At 29.2% G+C, this 21,292-nt stretch overlaps 4 protein-coding genes across 5 annotated transcripts; 3 read left to right on the forward strand and 1 right to left on the reverse strand.

The window, feature by feature from the left end:
* Positions 1-322: 322 nt before the first annotated feature.
* On the reverse strand, positions 323-2,741 carry LOC145941587 (uncharacterized). The gene is made up of 9 exons (XM_083047748.1): positions 2,408-2,741; positions 2,207-2,287; positions 1,729-2,091; positions 1,586-1,645; positions 1,380-1,491; positions 1,112-1,248; positions 984-1,040; positions 781-892; positions 323-650 (listed from the first exon to the last, which is right to left on the reverse strand). Exons 1-9 carry the CDS (start codon positions 2,513-2,515, stop codon positions 406-408), a joined length of 1,275 nt encoding a protein of 424 aa, XP_082903874.1. The 5' UTR covers positions 2,516-2,741; the 3' UTR covers positions 323-405.
* A 1,277-nt stretch (positions 2,742-4,018) lies between these two features.
* On the forward strand, positions 4,019-5,725 carry LOC145938500 (uncharacterized). The gene is made up of 6 exons (XM_083042187.1): positions 4,019-4,214; positions 4,302-4,526; positions 4,655-4,846; positions 4,930-5,016; positions 5,169-5,407; positions 5,524-5,725. Exons 1-6 carry the CDS (start codon positions 4,019-4,021, stop codon positions 5,689-5,691), a joined length of 1,107 nt encoding a protein of 368 aa, XP_082898313.1. The 3' UTR covers positions 5,692-5,725.
* Positions 5,726-7,810: 2,085 nt separating this feature from the next.
* On the forward strand, positions 7,811-9,498 carry LOC145941598 (uncharacterized). Of its 2 annotated transcripts, XM_083047767.1 has the most exons (6): positions 7,811-8,096; positions 8,173-8,508; positions 8,623-8,731; positions 8,811-8,891; positions 8,961-9,149; positions 9,232-9,498. In XM_083047767.1, the coding sequence occupies exons 3-6, from the start codon at positions 8,624-8,626 to the stop codon at positions 9,496-9,498; spliced, it is 645 nt and encodes a 214-aa protein (XP_082903893.1). In that variant the 5' UTR covers positions 7,811-8,096; positions 8,173-8,508; position 8,623. The 2 variants fall into 2 exon arrangements, with proteins under 2 accessions (XP_082903893.1, XP_082903884.1); XM_083047758.1 differs by having other exon boundaries at positions 7,811-8,508.
* A 4,238-nt stretch (positions 9,499-13,736) lies between these two features.
* On the forward strand, positions 13,737-20,693 carry LOC145937865 (uncharacterized). Its single transcript, XM_083041229.1, has 9 exons — positions 13,737-13,825; positions 13,917-14,086; positions 15,156-15,888; positions 17,591-17,789; positions 18,305-18,727; positions 18,827-19,062; positions 19,172-19,331; positions 19,436-19,533; positions 19,665-20,693. Exons 2-9 carry the CDS (start codon positions 13,929-13,931, stop codon positions 19,707-19,709), a joined length of 2,052 nt encoding a protein of 683 aa, XP_082897355.1. The 5' UTR covers positions 13,737-13,825; positions 13,917-13,928; the 3' UTR covers positions 19,710-20,693.
* Positions 20,694-21,292: the final 599 nt, after the last annotated feature.

The raw sequence follows: 21,292 nt of genomic DNA on the forward strand, positions 1-21,292 counted from the left end.
AACAAACCCAAACTCGAGTGATTCAATGGTATTTTACTAATTAATTAATCCTTAATTCGATGTTATATTACTAGTATTTTTTTTAGATTTTTTGTAATTTTATCAGTAATTTTAAGGTGCTTTTGAAACATTTTTTAAACAAACCTATTATTGAATTGTCCGACAAATCTGTACAATATTTTACGTAAAAATTAGGATGTATATTGAACGTATATTATTTTAATAGTGGGAATGAGAAAGTATATTATTTTATTTGTAAACAACTGTATGATAAATATATATGTTTATTTAGATAAAAAATACAGTGTACTTAACAAAACAATTGCACCAATTCTTTTAATATTTATGAAAGACATGAAACTCTCCCATGCAAACTTCCCATCAATGTACTTTGTTTTCCTTATTTTATTCCAAATATTGCGGAGCAACGGATCGAATTATATTCGTTAATTCATCTACCTTTTCAATCAACGATGTTAGGAGTTCGTTGCGTTCTTGGTAAGTTTGTTTTTTTAATTCTAACTCTTCTTTTGCTACAGTCAATTTTTCCTCTTTCAATTGTAACGATCGCTCCTGAATACTGCAATAATCCACGGTGTGCTGTTCAAATAATTGTTTAACATTCTGCTTTGTTTTCTTGTTACCGGTATCTAAAAATTAAATATAATTAATATCAATTTTTCTCAATAATAGACATCGAAAGATAAAATAAAATAAAATAAAATAGTGTTAATATATCACACAAGAGAGGAGTCCTCAATAGTTATTAATATTTGTTACCTCTGTCATCAGAATATTTCTTGTTTTTTGTTGACATTGTGCTGGAGTTGTGACAATGTACTTGTTTTGGAATCTGTACATTTTCTGTAGAAGCAAGTACATTGGAGGATACCTGAAACAAAACAAAATACCTTTATATACTTTGCAAGAAATACAATAGATACAGCGTAAAGAAAAGAAACATCATATATGTTTGCACTTACATTTATTGGAAGATTCTCTGTATCATCATTTATTATGTCATTGTCAAAGAGATTTTCCTGAAATTTGTAAGATAACAATAGTAAAACTCTAAATTAATAATAATCAAACTATAGTAAAACAATATTACTTCAGCATTGAGATGCAAGAAGGAAGTCGTATCTTGAGGTCTTTGGAAGCATAAAGTTTTTTGGATCTGTGAACTCTGCGAGGTCAAGAACTCTTTGGTGGTTTGCCAGTTCTGTTTAATTTTTTTGTTACCCATATCTAAAAGAAATTCAATATTATAATTAATATCAGTTTTCTTCAATAATAGATGTCAAAAGATTAAATAAAATGAAATAGTGTTGATATATCACATAAGAAAGGAGTGATCATTAGTAATTAATTTTCATTACCTCTGTCATCAGAATATCTCTTGTTTTTTGTTGATATTGTACTGGAGTTCTGGCAATGTACTTGTTTTGGAATCTGTACATTTCCTATAGAAGCGAGTACATTAGAAGATATCTGAAACAGAATAAAATACTTTTATATACTACTTTGCAAGAAATAGATACATCGTGTGAACAAAAGAAACATCATATATTATGATTGCACTTACATTTATTGGAAGATTCTCTAAATCATTGACATTTATTACGTCACTGTCGAAGAGATTTTCCTAAAATTTGTAAGATAAAATTAATATTAAAACTCTATAGTATATAATAATAATTTTAAAACTCTACAGTAAAATAATATTACTTCAGCATTGAGATGCAAGGAGGAAGTCATATCTTGAGATCTTTGGAAGCATGAAGTTTTCTTGATCTGTGAATTCTGCGAGGTTGAGAACTCTTTGGTTTGCCAGATAGGAGAATCCTGCAGATTCTGTGACGTCAAAGTTTTTTTAGCGGTCAAGTAAGTAGAAGTAAAGTTATTATCGCCAATAGCTCCTCCTTCAGGAATATTAGACATTCCACTGGCTTCAGGTGTTAGAAATTCTAATAAATCGTCTTCGGAGGGGCTAGTGTCTAAAGTCTTTGGTGGTCCTCCTCCAGTCCCTGATGAGTAACTTTTATATGTGGCTACTCTTTTTAACAAATTCGATTTCCAATCACGCCATGTCTGTAACAAAAAAAGAATAATCTTGCCATTAGTATTATGTAAAATAAGATAGTATTATGTAAAATAGTAACTAACAAGTCAAATTGATATTTATTTAACGTATATATATATTTACCTTTGCCCATTCTTTTGGCAACTTTTGAGGACCGCAGCCTGCACAATTGAGATCTGATGTTATTTTCTCCCATAACTCGTCCTATAAAAAAATATGCACATATTTACTTGTAATTTTTATTTACAATTTATTATTTCTATTATTTAACGTTTTTGAAAATAATATTTATGTCATAATAAAATAATTTATAAAATCACTTACTATTCTTTTTTTATTTTCGCGGTTATAACGTAATCTGCCTCTTCCAAAATCGGGATGAGATCGCATAAAGTTTATAAGTATTTGTTTCTGCTTCTCCGTCACATTCATTTTTGTTAAAAAAAGTTTTTGCAATAATGGCGTAATACTTTTTATTTTAGGTATGTACAGAGTCACACAGAGTTCTCTCCATCGATAGTTGTCTCCCACATTATTCACATTATCACATTAGCAAATCTAGTGATTTCGTATTTTCACTTTGACTTTACAGAATCGCACGAACAAACTCACGTGAGATGAAAGTGCGAAAAACGAACGATCTCACTTAAATTACAGAATCGATGCCCTGGTCATTTATAATCGGTACAAACAACTTTCTTAATATTTTTTATCTACATTTAATTTTTTAAAAATTAATTCTAAGGGAAAATATATTTATGTTTATTTTCTTAATTTTATTGATTATTTTTTTGTGCGATCAATAATTTCTTAATTATTTTTAAAAGAGGTGCAATATTTATGTATCAATTCCTATTAGTATTTACTTACTGAAAATTAATATAATACAACATTGTAATAAGTTTATTTACGAAATATTATAATAATTTAAGTTTATTTACCAAAGAATATGTGATATTATAAGATAATTATAATAAAAGATATTTAAAATTTATAATTGTTTCTAATTTTTACTCCTAATGAACGAAAATTACATTAATTAAAACATTATTTCAAATACACCAATTATTTATCGTGGTCTATGCATAACTATTCTGTGTATAATAATTGTCATTAAATTGTAGATATATGCAAATACATATATTTTGATAGAAAAAAAGATAGAAAAATAATACTAAAATCATAATCTGTTTATGTTAACAGATATTTTGATTTTGTAATAATTTTCTATCTATTTTTTCATTCAAATACGCGCGTATTTGCATTAATCTACAGTTTAATTATAATAATCTATGTGTAGCCTACAATTACCTATACAGAATGTCCTATAAATATTTCCTAAATATTCCTAAAACGTGTTTTGCATATTACAAGAATATTTCAAGGAATATTCTATATATGTATTCAGCATATTACAAGAATATTTCAAGGAATATTCTATATATGTATTCAGCATATTACAAGAATATTTCAAGGAATATTCTATATATGTATTCAGCATATTATAAGTAGTCTCATTTTATTATTCTCTGCACATTTTTATAATGTTCTTTTCATTATAACATTCTTAGAATATTTTAATATTCTCGGAAAATATTTATAGAATCTTTATAGAATATGTTTGTGCTATCTGGGAGTCTATATCTAGTATATTAAAAATTTTAATATAAACTATAAATATAAAATAATAAAAATAAAATAAAAATATTAAAATATATCAATAAATATATTAAATATAATAAAAAAATATAAATATATTACTCTTTTGTTAAATCAATTTTATTGACGGTATGATTCTATATTTATAATATTCGGAATTATTGTGATCTGGAATTATTGGGTGCATCCAGAAGCACGACCGCTCCCTTTTAGTAAGCGGTCGTGCTTCTGGATGCACCCAATTATGTACAAATTGTTGAGAATGTATAGAAAAACATGGCAAAAACGTGGACAATCGTCATTTTCACGGAAGAAGATACCGTGGAAGCGGTATCTAGTTGGTTGATTAACAATAAGTGTTATTGGCCTTCGTTTCCATTTGAAAAATTAACAGCAGCACTTAAAAATCATGAAGAACCAAATACTTGTTGGCCCTTATATCTTGTTCGGGTTCTAAGACATGGAACTTTCGGTAATTATACTACTTATTATGTTTTAATAAAAAATTTGTTTATTGTATTTCTCGTTACGTTATATGTCACTTATTATTTTGTTTCAGACAATTATTCAACAGCAAAAGAGAAATATCGTAAAGCAGAATATTCTTCTGACATAAATTCTGATGTCTCCGGTACATCATTTATGTGTAAAAGGAAAATCACGAGAAAAACGTATGGCTCTTCATTTGAGGAAAGTAATTTATCGTCGTCAGACGATAATAACAATGATAACCAGGAATTTGCCACTAAACTATCGACTCCTCCACGTTTGGAACCAAGAAATGGTGTGTATACATTTATCTATTTGATACATTAAAGAAATTTTATATAAATTTTATAAATAAAACAGTAACAATTAATTTATGAATTGAAAAACTCACATTTAAAGTTTAATCCTCAATTTTTTGTTCAGAAGTCAATACTTTTATAAAAACCAAGTCGAAAAAAAAGAGCAATGATGAAACTACTAATAGCACATTGTCAAATATTGAGAAATGTCGAAAGAATAATAGTGGCACATTGTCAAATACTGAGAAATTTCGACAGAATAATAGTGGCACATTGTCAAATATTGAGAAATTTCGAAACACCTCAAAATCTAATGGTTTTAAAATTATTTTTATAATATATTTTTATAATAATTAACAACTGTATCTAAAATGTAAAAGCGTAACGTGTTTTTTGTAGATTTTGAGAACGAAGATTTGAATAGCAATGACCAGCCGTTCATGAATGAATGCAAATGTTGTCCGGTACATTTACAATACGATTGCGGTATATATACATATATTTAATCTACAGTTTATATATATTTTTTGAACTTATCGAATTTTTATTTGATAATGAATTTATTATATTGAAATTACATACTACGCGCGCGCGTGTGTTCGACAATTGATTAATAAATGTAAATTCCATTTTTCTAGAGAAATATTTCAAAGAGATTATTCGTCAACAAAATGTACTAAAAGCAAATATGTGGCGATACACAGATGCTCTCCAGGAATTACCCATCTCTATTAATAATCTCGTTACAAATAATAATGTGAATCAAGTGCAAGAAGAAATTTCATTTTTGAAAATGTTTGATTTTCCTGTACAAATTGAAGAAGAGTTAGCTCGTGTTGATGAACATCTAAATTTGGAAAAAAATTTTAACGTTGTGGTAATTTTTTGTCTATTATTTTTAAATACATGCTACATTTTTTTACATTATAATATTACAATATTATTAGTTAATAAGTTTTAGTTAATATATTATTCTAATTTTGAATTTTGCAGATGAATGAACTTTCAAAAATTGGTGGAAACTCCGTATATAATTTTATACAAAGGGCTTTACAGATGCTAATTACGAACGATCTTGCAGCAACTTACAGCTGGTTAGGAAGGCGGGCAAAGAAAACGTTTAATAAACTAAAATTAGCCGATTTAATAATTGGTAAATAGTTTGTTAGATTATCTTTAACTTAACTTTTTTAGAATTACTGTTTTATTGAAGAATATTGCCGAATCAATTGTAACTGACTTTTTTGTCAGTTATTTTGATTTTTGGTATTATAACTAAATATACAAAGTATAATCTGATATATATATACTATTAACTTATTCCCTTAACGAGTTAATAGTATATATATCAATATATCAATCAATCAATATATCAAATATATGATATATCAATATATCATTTCATTAATAACATAAGATATATATTGTTTGTAGTTAATATTGCATTATGTCCATTTGTAACGTATTTCCAAAAGTTTGAAAAAAGCAAAACAAATATGTATTTATTTATTGAAAGTAACAAATAATATAAAGCATTTTATTTCCCACAGATCATTATGTGTAAAAAAGAAATATTATTTTTATTTTTATTACATATCCTAATCCCTGTGGTAATTAAATTAAGTTTTATCCCTGTTGTTTTCAGTAAAGTTTTTATATATGTCTTACTAACTTTAATAATAAGTCATAGCGCATATCCATAGTAGTTTAGCCATAATTATACAATTTACGCGAACATATTTGTACTCTCTTTATACATATAATATGTATTATTTTTAATATTATATTAGGTATATATATATATATATATATATATATATATATATATATAAAGCATGTACACTTTTTTCCTTTTAATACTAGAGATACTGAATTACTTTTTAATTGATTTCTTAAATTAATATTTTGTTCGTGTTAAAAGTGAAATTGTGGAGAATTTTATCACTTAATTATTCTCTTGAATATAATGAAAACTGCATAAAAATGCGGCTTTAACACAACGAATTCAATATTAATTTCAAAAAACAAAAAACGTGAATTATAAATCATGAAGAGTGACCTTAAAATAAGCACATTCTTTATGCATTGCGTGTCTCTTTCTATGTTCTATTTTTTATATCTTTCTATCAATTTATAGCTTAATCTGCAGCTTTTCTCTCTCCTTTTTTTCTATCTATCGTCTTTCTATCTTTTCTTTCTATCTATTTCTATCTATTTCTTTTACCTGTGTCCTTTCTCTCTCTCTCTCTCTCTCTCTCTCTCTCTCTCTCTCTCTCTCTCTCTCTCTCTCTCTCTCTCTCTCTCTTTATGTATCTTTTATACCTATCATTTATACCTATCCTATCTACATTCTTTGGAAATGTAAAAAATTGTTGTTTTAACATTATTACAATGTTAAAAAAAATTTTTCACATTTCCTATTGACGGAATAAGAAACCACCACCTTCTCGCGGTTTCCGTTGAGCAACAATATGTACGTAATCCATTTGTAAAAATGAAATATGTTAGAACTGTTATTACAAAAATAATATTTTCCTTTAATTTTACTAGATGTATTTGTTATTAGCAAGTTAAAAGTATACTACAATAATATGGGATTGTACTAATATAATAATTTTAACAAAATATACATTTAGTTTAATTTTTAATTTCACTTTTCTTACATTAACACTAAGTTATTTTTTTAATTAATAACGGTGCTTGTTTAAGAAAAAACCGTACATATTGGCCAAGAGTGGATTTATTTATCATTTACGCTTCTTGTGTTCTTTATTTCTTTAATTATTTTATATTATTACTGTGTATTATACTTTTGTATTTAATTATATATAATTATATTACTTTATTTCATGTATTCTATACATATTTTAATTTTACATAAAGATTTATTTAATTATTCAATTTGAGAAAGAAAGGGCATACGAGCGGGGAGATAGAAATAAACACGCCTAGCATTCTCGCGGCTCACGCGTCAGCGGCCCTGACGATGTTAGCTATAGCTATAGCTCGGCGATCGGCGAGTTGAGACAGCATGACTGTACTCTTCTACCGAGCCCGCCCGAAGTTGCCCGAGCGCACCGACACGACCGCTCGCTTGTGTGCGTATGCTGTAAAGGCCTAAACACAATGCTAGGCGATAGCGATAAGAATAACGATAGCTATAGCTATAGCACAGCGATATGGAAACAAGAATTCCAACACTAGGGAATTTATATGCCAATGCAGAATGGAATATAGGAACAGGCAACAGCGATAAATTTCCGCGAGTTGGAATTCTATATCTATTGCCTTATAGCCTACCAATCAGCGTTCAGAGTTCAGATTCTTGCCGAGATACAAGGCTGTCAGATCCGCAGTCTTCGCAGCATACTTAACCAAACGAAAACCGCATACTTATATCAATGTTTCACAAGTACTTACCAAATAATATTTAACTTACTCTAAAATCTGCTGACAAATGTAAAACGTTTTGACAGTTACAGGTTATGTACTGTCATACGTTTGAAAAAGTGGCACGATTCTGATTGGTTGACTTTTATTCCTATCGCGCCATTGTGCAACGGGTGGTGACAATTTTTATCACTATTTCTATTCTATCGCTATTTCCCTATAGCTATCACTATCGCCTAGCATTGTGTTTAGGCCTTAAGTTGCGGCAAAATTGGCATCGCTGCAGTGCCGCGTGGTCGACCCGGCGAAAAAGAACAGAGGGCAGCGATCGCGTAAGAATTGATGAATTTTTTCACTTTTTATTTTCCACAATTCATAATCTCACGTGAACATTTCCAATTTTCACATATGCTCTGAGAGTGATCGTGTACTTACAAAGTGGAAAAGTGAAATAACCAGAAAAATTCATAGTTAGAAACCATTTTCACCTCTATCCTGTAACCTCAAAATATCTTGAAGAGTATTCAACACAATAAACAACCAATCTTGTTACATATCTGTACAGCATTTGGATTGTTGAAATTGCAAGTATGTATTAATACTATTAATTATATTACATTATACCGTATTACTCTATATTCGTTTATATATGTTGTATTATTAGCCATAATTTAATATAATTTATACAATTAATTATTTTAGTATGAATGTCACATACAAGCAGCGGGATATTCTGCTGAGTTCGCTAAAACAGCATCCGGAAATAATAAGAGGTCGAGTTTCAAGAAAGTCTGAAAGCCGGAAAGAATTGGTTATTATATAAAGATAATTTCGTATATATTTGTATTCAATATTCAAAATTATTATATTTTATTAATTATACATTGCAGAAAGATATATGGGAAGAAATAACAAATAAGCTAAATAGCTCCGGAGAAGGACCGATTAAAACTGTACAAGAATGGATTAAGGTACTGATTTGTAAAACAATACACGAAGAATATTAAAAGCAGTGCATATATATTTATATTTTTCCATAGAGTTGGTCGGATTGGAAAATGTACGTACTTAAAAAGGAAACGAATAGAAGGAGAAATGCACAAAGCACTGGCGGTGGACCTCCAAAAATAGTTAATTTTACTGATCTTGAGGCACAATTGTTGGAAATTCTAACTCCCGAGACAGCTGGGATGGCAAATATACCTCAAGCAGGATTTCAGTCAAAAAAGGTAATTGGCCACTATGATTATTCTCTCTTCTATTATTATTATTGTTATTATTATTATTATTATTATTATTATTATTATTAAGGGAAGTAATGTACCTCATCAAGAAGTCCCTGGGCATGAAAGAATTTTACAAGATGAAATCATGAATAATTTGGAGATAGTAGACGTTAATGAAACCTTCAATATCGAGAGTTCGAAAGCTGGATCGAGCCAATCGATGGAAGAATTGCCAGTTATTTATATCGAAGATGTCGACTTCGGCAATTCTACTACACATACCCATAGTGGCATTCCATTTGCAGTAGATGATGATAAAGAAAACGCGAGTTGCGAATCAAAAAAAAACTAAAGGCAGGATTACTGCAGAACCCACTTTCTAAAGTCGTCAACTGCAGCGATCCATCTATTACAACTGCCGGCAGCTGTGATAACAGATGTACAAAATCTGATTTATTGAATAAAAAGAAGGTAAAGGTAGATTGTTCCTACAATCGTTTTGAAATCAAACAGATGAAAAAGAAGAATGAAGAAAAGCTACCTTTTGTGTTACCAGAAAAAATAAAATCTTTAAGCGAAATATCACATTTGATGCTACGCGTTCAGGAACAGACACTTGAACTGAATCGTGAAGAACAGCAAGTGAGACAAGATACGCTTGAGACTCAAAAAGGCATTCTACAAGAGCTAAAAGAAATGAAAGAACTTCTGCAACTACGAAAAAAAGAAACAGAATAAATATAGGTACATAACATCAATTTTGACGTGATATATTCAAGTATTTTTAATACTTATATAGTTTATTTTGTTCTGTTATTAAATTGTTTATTTTATTTTGTTCTTAAAAACCAAAGAAAGCGTAGATTGTAAATATATATAACTACTAATTATTTTTGTCAATAAGATTGTTTATTTTTGTTGTAAGATTCTATTTTGTTGTAAGATAAACAAAGTTTAATATGACTGTTGATTATAAAAATAATTAGAAAAGTTTGTATAGAAATTTATCAAAGAACTGTACCTTAAATAAAAAATAAAGCATAATTATAAATCATAAAAGGTAATAAGAACTATATTTTAGTAATACAAGATTTCGTTAATGAATAAAATATTGAAATATTAATATGTGCATTTATTTTATTAAACTATGAAATTACTATATAATTCCTACTGAATGACCAAAACTATAGACATATACGAATAGTAAATGAATTGTTATATACTCTTTTAAGACGATTCATTTATTAAACTAAATATTTATACACAAAACACAAACTATGTAAAAAAGCGCCGTATTATATTCTCTCGTACTTCATTTCCTGTACGGTGATTAGGTACATCCATGGCATTAATTCCATCGGCATTATCAACATCATGATCAATGTCGTCGATACGGTTCTGGGACATTGTACCATTTTGCGACGTTGTGTAGAACACACCCAGCATTAACAATCAGTGCTACATAACAAGTATCAGTTTTCTTTAGTTATATTATCTCTTTTAAAAGCATTATGAAACACAAATAGAAATTTTACCTGCAAATTCTGGTTTGTAGTGAAGCGCCCGTTCCTTTCGCAAGCATCTCCAACGTCCCTTCAAAACGCCTATGCAGCGTTCAACTGAACATCGGGCCTTTACATGTGCATTAGTATACGCTGCAGATGGCGATCCTGGTATTTGATTTAGCTTAGGAGTCATTAAGTATGGTAACAATGGATACCCGGAATCACCTATCCATCAAGATATAGGATATAGTAACGAAATATATATTATATATATATATTGTATATATATAGTAACGGAATTGATCTTTCAAATAGATCTTTCTAATTGTTCATATTGAAATGTGTGTACCTTCTCAGCAATACGTTTAAAAAAGTCCGTCAGAGTATAGGCTCATTCAGACAGGACGCGTCAAGCAGCGAGCAGCAAACCAATAGGCGAGGTAATATTAGCAGTGGTGTAGAAAATATTGCCTCGCTTATTGGTTGTTGCTCGCTGCTTGACGCGTTCTGTTTATACCTAACAGCCATGTACCCGTCCTGCCATTCCTATGTTGTTCTTCCAGATGAGCGGACACCTCAGAATCATTCCAAACCCTTGAATCGTGAGTGCGGCCTCCATGGCCTGCATTAACTGCCAAAATCCGTAGATTGTAATCACTAATCTAAAATTGAAATTCGGAAAGATGTTCGGAAGAGTGTTTAAGGCCAGGTTGCACCAACATTTTGGATTTAAACGAGACTTAAATATGCGTCTATCTTTATCTTTCTTTCTAAATAAATAAAGATAGACACATATATTATACAAAGTAATATATATACACATATATATGTACACATATATTATACTCACAAGCATCACGTTCAAAGAATGGTAAAGTTTTCTATTTATATATAAATGCTCCCTCATTGTTTCCGGTGGCCATATCGCTATATGGACCCCATCGACAGCCCCTATTACTCCAGGAAATTGGCAATTAATCCAAAATCTTAATGAAAAATATATTATAACAATTAATTATATATATTTTTTAAAAAGTGTCTATATTCATCAAAATGCTACTGATATAAACATTAAAGAATGATCAAAGTATGTATTAAGGCTGCGTTCGGAAACGTCCCCCGAGTGCATTCCCTCTCTTTCTATATCACTGAGATAGAAGTGATATAGAGAGAGAGGGAATGCACTCGGGGGACGTTTCCGAACGCAGCCTAATAGTAAATAAATATTTTAACTGTCAAACTAACTGCTCTTTAATATGTTGCATTTCCTGTGGTTGCGTAGGAAATTTAATCCATTCTCCCATAATTTGGTTCAACCCTTCGACTACTTGGTGAAGAACCTTACTCATGGAGGATTAGCACATACATGATAAAAAGTCTTGGCCAATTCTCCTTTGATATGAGCCTGAAGCCATAAAGCTCAATGTTGCTAAAACCTTAATATAATAATATAATAATAATTAAATATAATAATAATATAATAATTTTATTATATAATAATTATTTATATACCTATACCTTCAACTCAAATGGTATTGCTGTTGCTCTAACTTCTTGCTCAATATATGGCCTTAATTGAACACAAAGTTCCCTCACTGCATCTTTTGATAATCTAAAAATATACAAATTTTTTTTTTAAATACATATTAAACAATTATAAAAATAATAATATTAGTAAATATTTGTGTAAATTTATGTATATGTCACAAAATAACCTACATATTAAATTTCAAGTGCATACATACCTGTACAGAAGACGAAATTGTGACTCTTGTATTGAAAAAGGGTCTGATAAATCACGTAAATTTTTACGTATAAGTTGTAATTTTCTTCTTTCTTCGTCTGTTACAATCAAAACAACCCATGCGGCAGCCATTTTGAGCAAATAAATGTTAGTAATTTCAGAAATTCACTGATATTTCACATTTCCACAATATAGGTTGCTGCCGAAAAAATTCACGTGAAAATTTTCACATTTCCGCGCCACTAAAAATTACACGATCGCAAAATGGCCGAGTTCACCCGGAAATGTTCACTTTTCACCATTCCGTCCTAGGGGAAAAGATACGCGATCGCTGCCCAGGCCATTGTTCTTTATTTGCACGTGTGCTACGCAAAATAGTCTATATCTAGCCCATAAAGCACAGAATGTTGATATAACGTTGTTGATATATATATATATATATATATATATATATAAACTTAGTGAATACTTGCGCAGTACCGCATCACTGATTGTGTTGCATTGTGAGTGCAACAAATAAAGTCGATTAAATTAATACTGTCACTGCGGTGTCAGGAAAGAATTAAAAGCAGGTATTTATATTTTATGTTTAAATTTATGTCTTAATTATATTGTTGATTATCTTTCTGCGGATGCAAAGTTAATCGGTTTTAATTTTTGAGGTTATATGTATTGTATATGTATAATTATTTATGCATGGATTAACTACTTTTCATTTTTTGCTGAAAGATTAGTATGCGCTTTTTTTAAATGTAGTATGATTTTTTACACGTTCCTTTTTCCTTTGATTGTGAACTATTATTCTTTCTCTTATTCTATATTCTATACATATGTTTGCCTTGATAAGCATCAAAATTGTTATATTCTTCAGCGCTTTACAAATATTCTGAGAATTCGTTAAAATCAAAATATTTGTTTTATGATCTTTTTCTTGAACTAAATAACATATGTATAATCCCAGATTCTCTATTTAGGGTTTCGGCTCTATAAATAAAACATGTATTGTTTATACTCATTCTGAAACCTATATTAGAATCTTCCATGACAAATATATATACCTATTATTATATTGGTCTTTAAATATAATTAGTTTATTTAATTTATGTCTATCACTTAAATTTACGTTTTTTATAATGAGTTAATCATCTAATTTTAACATACAATTTAATAATACAACGTAACAAATAAGTATAAATGATTTGCATGATTGCTAAAAAAGCATTTTGCTTGGTCATTATAATATGTTCTATATGTTAATTTATTGAATGTTTTTTTAAATCTCTTCGTACTTCTGATATTCTATTGGTTTTTGTGTGTGTGCGTGTGTGTGTTTTCTATATACAGATCAACATTCAATTCGAAAACTACTGGTGGAAAGTAAATAATCAGATACCCAAATGTTTATTACTGTGTATTCTATAAGATCATAGGTAAGTATTATTATTTGAGCTAAATAATAAATTATAATTGATAACTATATATTGTTGTTATATATACATTCCTTCATTTATCTTTAAATAGGAAAGACATATAATGGCTCCATGGAAGAAAAAGTATAAAAAATATTCAGAACGGCACTTGAGACGTTTAATCGCTCAGGAAACTCAGTTCGATTGCATGTTATTGTCATCAAATATACCGGGATGCTCACATTGGTCTGATATGCACAACGGAAAAGAAGTAACTGTACAGTATGTATTACATATGCCATGATATACAAGATGAGCCACATAAAGTTTTACAAGCTACATTTTCGGAATTTATTACAGATAGCAATAAAATTTCTTCTGTATCTTCTAGGACTCATTGGGATGTTATATAATATATATGAGATATCGCTGCCGGATTTGCAAAAGAACGGAATGGAGATTAGCCCCCATTTTTTAAACAAAAGTTCAAACATTATAACATTTTATTTAAAAAATGAGGGCTAATCCATCCGTTCTGCAAATTCGGTAGCAGTATCCCATATTATAAAAGATTCCAATGAATCCTGAAAGATCCACAAACAATTTTGTCCCTATTTGTAATAGATAACTATCTATAATAGATTGTGAGAAAAATAAAATAGCTTGTAACATTTAATATACCTACCTTGTATATCAATTGTACATTGTTACAAAGGTCACTTTCTAGTTTTTTGATCCAATAACTAATTCATTTCATATTTTTACTACAATTTTTGAACTTACTTTTTAATGATATCAAATAAAATATTATACAATCTTAAATGCATTGAAGTTCACGTTTAATGGTTTACGTACTTATAGAATGTACAATCGAACATTTTGGAATATGAAACTTACATAACTTTTGATTCTTTTAATTATACAATTACATGTAATATTAAGAAAGCATTGTTCTATGAAGTTTATGATGAGACTTATGAATTTTAATTTGTACATCGATCTCGGTTTCGAGATTCTTAAAGTATACGGAAAATAATTTTAAATAGGAACTTTTTTTAAATTATATAGAACACATTAATGTTAGCCTACAGTTTTTTCAACTTTGTTTTAGTAACATGTACCATTAGATTATGTGCTTTTTATTACTTATGTGCATTTGAATTATTGTATAAACAGAAGTTACAATTCTGAAACACTGCTTTCATTAATTGACAATTATTATAAATCAGTTTAATGATAATGTAAATCAATATTATTGATAGCCAGATTACTATTTTTAATTGTTGATATAAAATTCTTTTAGTTTTATTAGTAATATTTGTATTAATTATGTGTATATTTTTATATTCAGAGAAATGAGAGATAATATTAATTTAGAAGAGGAGATGAATGTGCGTGAATCGGTTAATCTAGAAGAGGAAATAAATGTGTGTGAATCGGTTAATCTAGAAGAGGAGATGAATGAATCGGTTCAATATGACGACAATCGTAACATGATGTTTAGCAACAATAATAGTAACAGTAGCAACGATACAAATTATAGCAAAGGCAGTGCAAATAGCTTGGATATTTCTTTATCTACAAAAAAACATGAAAGAAATCCTGTAGACAATGAAAATGAATTTAAACGTGACATCCAAGAATGGGCTATTGAATTTAATGTTCCCCATAATACTGTCAAGGCACTATTACTAATCTTAAATAAACATACGAGTTGCAGCTTTTCAAAAGATAGCAGAAGCTTGTTACATACGCCTAGAAGGACAAATATTGTGCCTATAAGTGGAGGCCATTATTATCATTTTGGTTTGAAAAGAGCAACCGAAGTATTATTAAAGAACCGTAAAAAGATTACAAACAACGAAACTGTTTGTCTTTTAATTAATATTGATGGATTGCCATTGTCAAAAAATATTGAAGGCTTAAATTTTTGGGCAATTTTATGCTCAGATAATGTTTCGAAACAGGTTAATATTGTTGGATGTTTTTGCGGAAAAGATAAACCAACGCATGCTGAAGAATTTTTACGACCATTCGTTGATGAAGCTGTCGAACTAAGCCGAGACGGTTTTTTATATAATAATGTACTAGTTAAAGTTTGTATTTCTGCTTTAATTTGTGACGCTCCTGCTGCAGCATATGTTTTATCAGTTAAACAGCATACTGGTTACTATTCTTGTCGAAAATGCACTATTCGAGGGGAGTGGGTTAAGTCAAAAGTTTGCTTTCCGGGAACATTACAGAATGCCCTAAGAACTGACAACGAGTTTGCGAATGAAGAATACGAAGATCATCAAACTGGAAAATCTATTTTAAATAAAATTCCCAATTTTGGATTGGTAACAAACACACCGTTAGACTACATGCATTTGGTTTGCCTAGGGGTGATGAAAAAGTTATTGTGGCTTTGGTTAAAAGGACCCAATAATATACGATTAAGCTCTTATTCAATTACGAAAATGTCGCAAATACTACAATCATTTCAAAAAAGATGTCCGAATGATTTTGTTCGAAAACCATGAGGTCTTAAACATGCTCTACAATGGAAAGCAACTGAATACAGACAGTTTTTACTGTATACTGGAGCAATTGTATTAAAAGATCACTTATCGAAGGATATGTATGTTCACTTTCTTACGCTACATGTTGCTATTACAATTCTTGTCAGTCCTATTCTGGTTACGCAATATTTGGTTGATGCACGGAACTTATTAGAACATTTTGTTTTATCGTTTTCTATTATCTATGGTAAAGAATATGTTACTTATAACGTACATAATATGTTGCACATATGCACAGATGTTGAAAAGTTTGGTCCTTTAGACATGTTTAGTGCATTTCGCTTCGAAAGTTACATGTCAACTATAAAAAGGCATCTAAGAAAAAATGAAAAACCCCTTCAACAATTAGCACGAAGGCATGAAGAAAAAATGGTAATAGGTTACGAGAGAACAAGTAAACAGCCTTCGCAAAGATATGAGTTTTCATTTAAGAATGTGCATTTTGATGGACCACTCTGTGATGGAATTAGAGTAAAAGTTCAATACAAACAATGTTTTAACGATTTATATGCGATACGTTGTAAGGATAAGAGAAATAATGCCTGCATTTTAAAGGATGGTACGGCTATAATACGGCTATAGTACGGTAATTTCTAACATTATAGAAAGCTATGATGATAGAGTTTACGTAATTGGAGCAAAGTTAATACCGATAGAAAACGTGTATTCATCTCCATTAACATCAAGCATGCTTCATATCACAATCGTGACAAAAGACGTAACATTATGTGTATATCCTATATCAGAAATAGCAGGCAAATTATGGTTAATGCGCTACAAGAATAAACTAATCATTCTTCCATTACTACATATCCTGACATAATAAAGATAATAATAATCTTGACACATATGCGCTTGTTCGCTTGCATGCAAGATTTTTTTAAAAATATTAATATAATTAGCTTTTATAATTTTAACCTAATTTCAAGATATTTGTAATTATAAAATGCCAAAGTGTGACTCAAACTGTTCCAGTATTAAATATTTCAAACTATAGGTGTACAGAATTCATATTATTAAATATAAACACATTAATTTTAAATAATTTATATATATATATATATATATCTACTTCTTATTTTTCCTTTGCATCCATGATATACATATACAAATATCTATTTCTCGATTCATTATCCTTTATTACCTGTAATATAATATAGTATATTTTAATTATAATATTTGTGGTTTTTATTACAATGTTTTTATTTATACATTGAATCGAAAGATGAGAAGATTCTCGATAATAGAGTTTGAGGACGGGATTCAACTTGTTCCTACGTTATGGATTTTTGACGATAATAAAAGATGTTTTTGGCCAAATTACACAAAACAAGAAAAAATTAATCAGGCCATTTTTAATGAAGAACATCCGGACACTTGCAAGTGGTCATCATATAATATATTACGAATTTTCGGTACAGCAGGTACTATATATTATATTTCTTTCAATTTACAGCTTAAATTGTTGGTAAATGTCCTTATGTTTTTTGTATAATGATAATTATGTTGTTTTTATAATTATCTTTATATTTACCCTTTCCCCATGACATCAGTGAAACAATGTCACTAAAATTAATGTTTCGAAAAAAGAGTTTGTACGGAAAATGTGTTTGTCTTTTAAACTTTATATTAAGTATTCGTATTGTAAAATAAAGGATGCAATAAATACTGCCTGAACCAACCATCCGTCCGAACTTAACAGGCATCTCGCGTTAAATATGTAAGATTTTTTAATTTCAAATATTACAATATATACTTTCTTATTATTGACAGATAAAAAGGTATAAAAATGGTTATGAGTTATTAGAAATATCACAAAAATTTTTTCCACTAGAGGAATTTATTTTTTTTTCTAATCTATTTTTCACAACACCTTTATGTTCAATATTAATAATATACAGCATACAGACTTATTTCATTAGATACTATATTATTTCAGATACATATGCATCCGATAGGCAAAAACTAAAACTCGCTGAACAGTTTTCGGATATTGATACTTCTGAGAAAGATGATAATGAAAAAAAATTGCGTAGACGTGAGAGGGCAAAGAGAAAATACTACACTTCTGATTCTGAAAATGAATCATGTACAAGCCAAGAAATAACCTGTAAAGAAATTCCGCTTTTACCCACAATACAAGTTGAAAAGGAACAGCCACAGACTACACGGAATGTAGTACCGGAAAAGAAAGCAAAAAAACAGATATTTGACAATAAACTTGAAAGAAGCAATAATACTCCTATAGTAGATTCATCGCTTTATGATTTTAATAAATACAATACAAAGAAGAATACTCCTGCCAGTAGCATACAATCTGATATTTGTATGGAACAACAATCTCCATCATGTAGTAACACAGGTAAATCTTTAATCAACTAAGCATAGTTAAAAAGCAATATAGCCTACTTTTCTATGTGTGTGCATATAAAGAACTTAAAATTTATTTTTCCTTGTGCAGATCTTCGTACAAAAATCTCCACATCAATTCTTCGCAAATTGAACATTATTCTACATAAAATAAATATGGTGGACAAAAGGTTGGAGGTTCATGAAGAGCAATGCCGTTTTCCTTTTGACAGACGTGAGGAAGATAGCATCCTCGACGATGAAGAAATAGAATTACCTTTACGCGACGAATTTGCACTGAATATTTTAAAAGAAAAATTGGAGAAAAAGGAATTTTTTGAAAGCATGGTATGTTATTATTTTCTAAATTCATTTAATTTAAAAATTCTGAAATATTATTAATCTTGATGCGAAGAACACTTTGAACATTTCTTAAATTATTTATTTTATATCATAGATACATACATTAAAAGGCTTAGGAGGTGTCGATGTGCATTCTTGCACCATTAATGTATTAAAAAAGTTGATAACTAATCCTTTGGCTCAAATGTACAGCTTAGTCGGAGCGAGAAAGAAAAAGGCTTTTCAGGATTTGATTTTGTATAAAATCATACTTAGTAAGTGTTGTACTGTTTTAGATTTTGAAGACTTAACTTTTTCTTGATTATGTTAACTTATAAAGTGATAGTAATTTGCTAATAATTTATTAAATTTACAATAGAAACTGTTCGCGTTCATTACAAGGATGTTACTGAGACAGAGATTGCTAGAATCATCGCAAAATGGCTCGTACAGGCCAAAGCCTCGTCAAGAGAGAAAGTATGTATACAATTTTTTGTACACATATAAACAAAATGTATATATTACAATATAAATGTATATAGTATAAATGTAAATATATAATGTATATTTATATGTATAGTTATGAAGTTCCTTGCTATATGTTTTAGGAAATAGCATATCGAAGAAAACACGACTTTGTCATCATCATATAATCCCTGCGGCGCAGTGAGAAAAGCGAGCAATTCGTAAAGCAGCGTATATAGAATAAAAGATGGTAAATGAAGCGAAAAAATGCAGGTTCGAAGGCCACAGAATCCGACTGCCTATACTATACGTTTCTTTGTATCCAACCATCCGACAGACTCGACCTTTGACCTTATTGGGAAAAGTTTAGTTCTGCGACAAATCTAACGATGGTTTCTCCAAAAGATAAATCGTTTCGAATAAGTGGTTGAGAGATCGCACACTTCCGATGCAAAACGAGATGTGGCTCTTGGTATTTTCTCACTTGGACTATCGCATGGAAAAATGATGTATTGACGTTTATTATTTTTGAACTGACATTTTTCGGATTTAGTGTCAACGCAATAAAAAGATTCCAGGTCTAAATTGTCAGCTATTGTTATATTCCATTTAACGCTGGCTACTTTGTGGTTTTAGTTATTATTAGTTTTATTATTATTTCATGGGTAGAAAGATTACAGTATTATTTTATTTCATTTTAAAAGATTTCAAGTCTAAATTGTCAGCTACTGTTATAATCCGTTTAACGCTGGCTACTTCGTTGATTTGAGTTATTGTTTATTAGTTTTTTATTATTTTATGTAGAAAGACTACAGTATTATTTTATTTTATTTTAAAAGATTCCAAATATAAATTGTCAGCTATTGTTATATTCTATTTAACGCTGGCTACTTCGTTGATTTTAGTTATTATTTTTTTTATTATTATTTAATGTAGACTATATAAAGTATTATTTTATTTTATTTCATGAATTCTCATATAAAACTTTTCTCAGGGATGATTTAAACATACAATGCATAGGAAGTGTAGCATCGGAATAAATTATCGATCGTATCATTTCGACGTAACGATACATTGCAAATATATTAGAATCGAATTAGAATTATCAGGCTTTCGAATATTTGATCTAACTCTGTTTATTTATAGCGATACGTAATCATCATATATGTAGTTTCGGGAAATCATCATATATATGAAAGTTTATGTAATAGTTAATAAATAAAGTGTGAAAAATTATCGTATTTAAAAAAAAATATCTTTATGCAAATTTAATATTTTATGAAATGTATACTTTTTTTATATTACAAATTCCACGTATATAAATAAAATGGCCGCGTTTAGCAGAACGTTTATTTTACAAGTGTTAAATTTCTGAACTAAAATTGGATAATTTTTTTAGATCTGCAGAAATCTAATCTCAACAAAGAAAATTTTTAACAATTGTAAAAAAATGTTCTGCTGAATACAGCCAATGTTTGCTGAACGTAGCCAATCAATATTTAACAATGTTTTTTGAATATTGAATTGCAACGTCTACACGACATTGCAATTCAGCGGACATTAGACATTTCTGTAATATATTTTCAACATTGCATCTACATTTTACAACGTTGATGCAATATTGCAATATTACAGAGTAACGTTTCTGAGATGTTATTTTAACGTTTGTGTGCTGTATGGGTAGTATATTAAAAATTTTAATATAAACTATAAATATAAAATAATAAAAATAAAATAAAAATATTAAAATATATCAATAAATATATTAAAT

The sequence above is a fragment of the Prenolepis imparis genome, unplaced genomic scaffold, assembly GCF_030444845.1.
Source record: "Prenolepis imparis isolate NDT839.2.m4 unplaced genomic scaffold, iyPreImpa1.0 SCAF_1, whole genome shotgun sequence".
Taxonomy (NCBI): domain Eukaryota; kingdom Metazoa; phylum Arthropoda; class Insecta; order Hymenoptera; family Formicidae; genus Prenolepis; species Prenolepis imparis.

Bases quoted from the DNA above. Each gene is read 5' to 3' on its own strand.
- LOC145941598 (XM_083047758.1), top strand. From the start codon at position 8,624: ATGAATGTCACATACAAGCAGCGGGATATTCTGCTGAGTTCGCTAAAA. The intron at 8,732-8,810 runs GTTATTATATAA...TATACATTGCAG, and splicing joins CTGAAAGCCGGAAAGAATTG to AAAGATATATGGGAAGAAAT. The intron at 9,150-9,231 runs GTAATTGGCCAC...ATTATTATTAAG, and splicing joins CAGGATTTCAGTCAAAAAAG to GGAAGTAATGTACCTCATCA.
- LOC145941587 (XM_083047748.1), bottom strand. From the start codon at position 2,515: ATGAATGTGACGGAGAAGCAGAAACAAATACTTATAAACTTTATGCGA. The intron at 1,249-1,379 runs GTAATGAAAATT...AATTTCTTTTAG, and splicing joins GAGATATTCTGATGACAGAG to ATATGGGTAACAAAAAAATT. The intron at 651-780 runs GTAACAAATATT...TTTAATTTTTAG, and splicing joins GAAATATTCTGATGACAGAG to ATACCGGTAACAAGAAAACA.
- LOC145938500 (XM_083042187.1), top strand. From the start codon at position 4,019: ATGGCAAAAACGTGGACAATCGTCATTTTCACGGAAGAAGATACCGTG. The intron at 4,847-4,929 runs GTTTTAAAATTA...TGTTTTTTGTAG, and splicing joins AAACACCTCAAAATCTAATG to ATTTTGAGAACGAAGATTTG. The intron at 5,017-5,168 runs GTATATATACAT...CCATTTTTCTAG, and splicing joins ACATTTACAATACGATTGCG to AGAAATATTTCAAAGAGATT.
- LOC145937865 (XM_083041229.1), top strand. From the start codon at position 13,929: ATGGCTCCATGGAAGAAAAAGTATAAAAAATATTCAGAACGGCACTTG. The intron at 15,889-17,590 runs GTACTAGTTAAA...TTGAATCGAAAG, and splicing joins ACGGTTTTTTATATAATAAT to ATGAGAAGATTCTCGATAAT. The intron at 19,332-19,435 runs GTAAGTGTTGTA...AATTTACAATAG, and splicing joins TTTGTATAAAATCATACTTA to AAACTGTTCGCGTTCATTAC.